At 39.7% G+C, this 3,169-nt stretch overlaps 1 protein-coding gene across 1 annotated transcript; it reads left to right on the top strand.

Moving 5' to 3' along the window:
* LOC113359212 (proline-rich extensin-like protein EPR1) lies at positions 1 to 2,151 on the top strand. The gene has a single exon (XM_026602886.1). The coding sequence runs from the start codon at positions 1 to 3 to the stop codon at positions 1,933 to 1,935; it is 1,935 nt and encodes a 644-aa protein (XP_026458671.1). The 3' UTR covers positions 1,936 to 2,151.
* The last annotated feature ends 1,018 nt before the right edge of the window (positions 2,152 to 3,169 follow it).

Below are 3,169 nucleotides of genomic sequence, written 5' to 3'. Positions count from 1 at the left end.
ATGGTGAGTGGTAACATGAGAAACAAAAGTGGGAACAAAGCCTCACTGGCATTCTTATTTACAACTAGTGCTCTTCTAGTAGTAGTAGTTTCTTTGTGTTTTCCACTTTTGGCTAATGCATATAGGCCTATAAAGTCACGATTTCCTAAATCTCCAACACTACCACCACCAAAGAAGCCAGCTTATGTGCCTCCAACACCACCTACCCCGGGAAAGCCGATAAAGCCTCCACCACCGCCATATAATGGAGAATCCGTGTCATCCACAGTACTACCTAACCTTGGCAAGATCAGTCAGCCAGTAGTAAAAAAGAAATTACCACTATCAAAGAAGTCTCCACCACAGAACCAAGACTCTGTGCCATCTATGTTACCTAATCTTGGAAAGATCAGCCAACCAGTAGTAAAACATAAGTCTCTACCACCAAAGGAGTCTCCACCAAAGAACCAAATCTCTGAGCCATCTATATTACCCAATCTTGGAAAGATCAGCCAACCAGTAGTAAAGAAAAAATCTCAACCACCAAAGAAGTCCCCACCATATAGCCAAGACTCTGTGCCATCAATATCACCAAACCTTGGAAAGGTCAGTCCACCAATAGCACAGAAGAAAACTAAACCGCCGAAGAAGTCTCCACCACTTAACGAAGACTCTGCGCCATCTATATCACCAAACCTTGGAAAGGTCAGTCCACCAGTAGCACAGAAGAAAACTAAACCACCAAAAAAGTCTCCACCGCTTAGCCAAGAATCTGCGCCATCTATATTACCAAACCTTGGAAAAATCAGCCAACCAGTAGTAAAGAAGAAATCTCAACCACCCAAAACATCCCCACCACATAGCCAAGACTTTGTTCCATCTATATCACCGAACCTTGGAAAGATCACTCCATCGGTAGCACAGAAAAAAACTAAACCACCAAAGAAGTCTCCCCCACTTAACCAAGACTCTGAGCCATCTATATCACCAAACCTTGGAAAGGTCAGTCCACCGGTAGTACAGAAGAAAACTAAACCACCAAAGAAGTCTCCACCGCTTAGCCAAGACTCTGTTCCATCTATATCACCAAACTTTGGAAAGGTCAGTCCACCAGTAGCACAAAATAAAACTAAACCACCAAAGAAGTCTCCACCGCATAGCCAAGACTCCGCGCCATCTATTTTACAAAACCTTGGAAAGATCAGCCAACCAGTAGTAAAGAAGAAATCTCAACCACCAAAATCATCCCCACCACATAGCCAAGATTCTGATCCATCAATATCACCAAACCTTGGAAAGGTCGGTCCACCGGTAGCACAAAAGAAAACTAAACCACCAAAGAAGTCTCCACCACTTAACCAAGACTCTGCGCCATCTATATCACCAAACCTTGGAAAGGTTAGTCCACCGGTAGTACAAAAGAAAACTAAACCGCCAAAGAAGTCTCCACCACTTCACCAAAACTATGCACCATCTATATCACCAAACCTTGGAAAGGTCAGTCCACCGGTAGCACAGAAGAAAACTAAACCACCAAAGAAGTCTCCACCGCTTAGCCAAGACTCCGCGCCATCTATGTTACCAAATCTTGGAAAGGTTAGTCCACCAGTAGTACAGAAGAAATCTCAACCACCAAAAACGTCCCCACCACTTAACGAAGATTATGTGCCATCAATATCACCAAATCTTGGAAAGGTTAGTCCACCTGTAACACAAAAGAAAACTAAACCACCAAAGAAATCTCCACCACTTAACCAACACTCTGCACCATCTATATCACCAAACCTTGGAAAGGTCAGTCCACCGGTAATACAAAAGAAAACTAAACCACCAAAGAAGTCTCCGCCACATAATCAAGACTTTGTTCCATCAATATTACCTAACCTCGGAAAGGTCAGTCTACCTGTGGTAAAGAAGAAATTTCAACCACCAAAGAAGAAATCTCCACCACTTTAACTAGGACAAGGCTTGGTTATTCATTTGAGCAAATAAAAGCAGAGAAGCCATGGCACATATCTTGTGTGGTTCATTGATGATTTATTTTCACTCTATAAATGGAATCAATATAGATGAACATAGTTAAATGGATAGAGTGCTATCAATATTAGGTCGATCTATTATCTTATAAATCAAATCAAAGTAAAGTTGATAAAAGTAAAGTTCAATATTAGAGCCCCCTGATATCAAATCAAAGTAAAGTTGATAAAAGCTCTGAACAATGGTATGTTAATATATATCCTTATTTAAGGATAATATATTGTTTCCTAGTATATAGGATCTTTGCTTTATCATAATATTGTGCTCTATATATTCATGAGCTGTGTAACCAGAATAGATAAGATTATCATAATAATAATTATCTTCTTCTTGATCATATATTTGTGAAGATGGTATCTATGAGGTAGGGTTATTGAATCATGGGTAGTGATTCAGAATTATACCAAAATAAATCAAAACAAAAAGGGAAAATGGAAAAAAAATTTGCTCCTATTATCGTTCAATCTGAAGGTGCAGTATTCAAGCCTGGGATTGTTCTTGATGAAACAAACTATGATTTGTGGTCACAAATCATGGAGATGCATATTGTTGAAAAAGAAAAACCCTCCTTTATTATGGGAAGGACAAGACAACTTACCGAGGAAGATCCAAGATATGAGAAGTGGCATACAGATAATCAAAAAGTCAAGAGATGGTTGTTGATGTCTATATCACCTGAAATCATGAAGAGATATATTCGGTTACCTACTGCTAGAGAGATTTTGGATGCATTATCTAAAGCCTTTTATGGTGGAGATGATGAGATGCAGGTATTTACTCTAAATCGACGAGCGTTTTCGGCAAACCAAAATGGCAGAGCACTCTCAATTTATTATGGAGAACTAACTGAAATATTTGGAGAGATGGATCATCGTGACAAGGTGGTTATGGAGAATTCTAATGATATTGAAGCCTATCGAAAATCAATTCAGCGCCTAAGGGTGCATATATTCCTTGCTGGATTGGATGAAAGTATTGAACAGATCCGTGGTGAAATCTTGAGAAAGGATCCTATTCCTGAATTGGAATTATGTTATGCACTCGTTCGTCGAGAATCTGTTCGACGTACAACGATGGCAAAAGAATCGAAAGAAGTTGAACCTGCTGTTATGGCAACTCGAAACCGGTACAATCAAAAAGGGTCTTTTCAGAG

This window comes from Papaver somniferum, chromosome 1 (assembly GCF_003573695.1).
Source record: "Papaver somniferum cultivar HN1 chromosome 1, ASM357369v1, whole genome shotgun sequence".
NCBI lineage: Eukaryota > Viridiplantae > Streptophyta > Magnoliopsida > Ranunculales > Papaveraceae > Papaver > Papaver somniferum.
This window is presented reverse-complemented; position numbering and strand designations above follow the sequence as displayed.

Coding starts and splice junctions, on each gene's coding strand:
- LOC113359212 (XM_026602886.1), top strand. CDS start 1: ATGGTGAGTGGTAACATGAGAAACAAAAGTGGGAACAAAGCCTCACTG.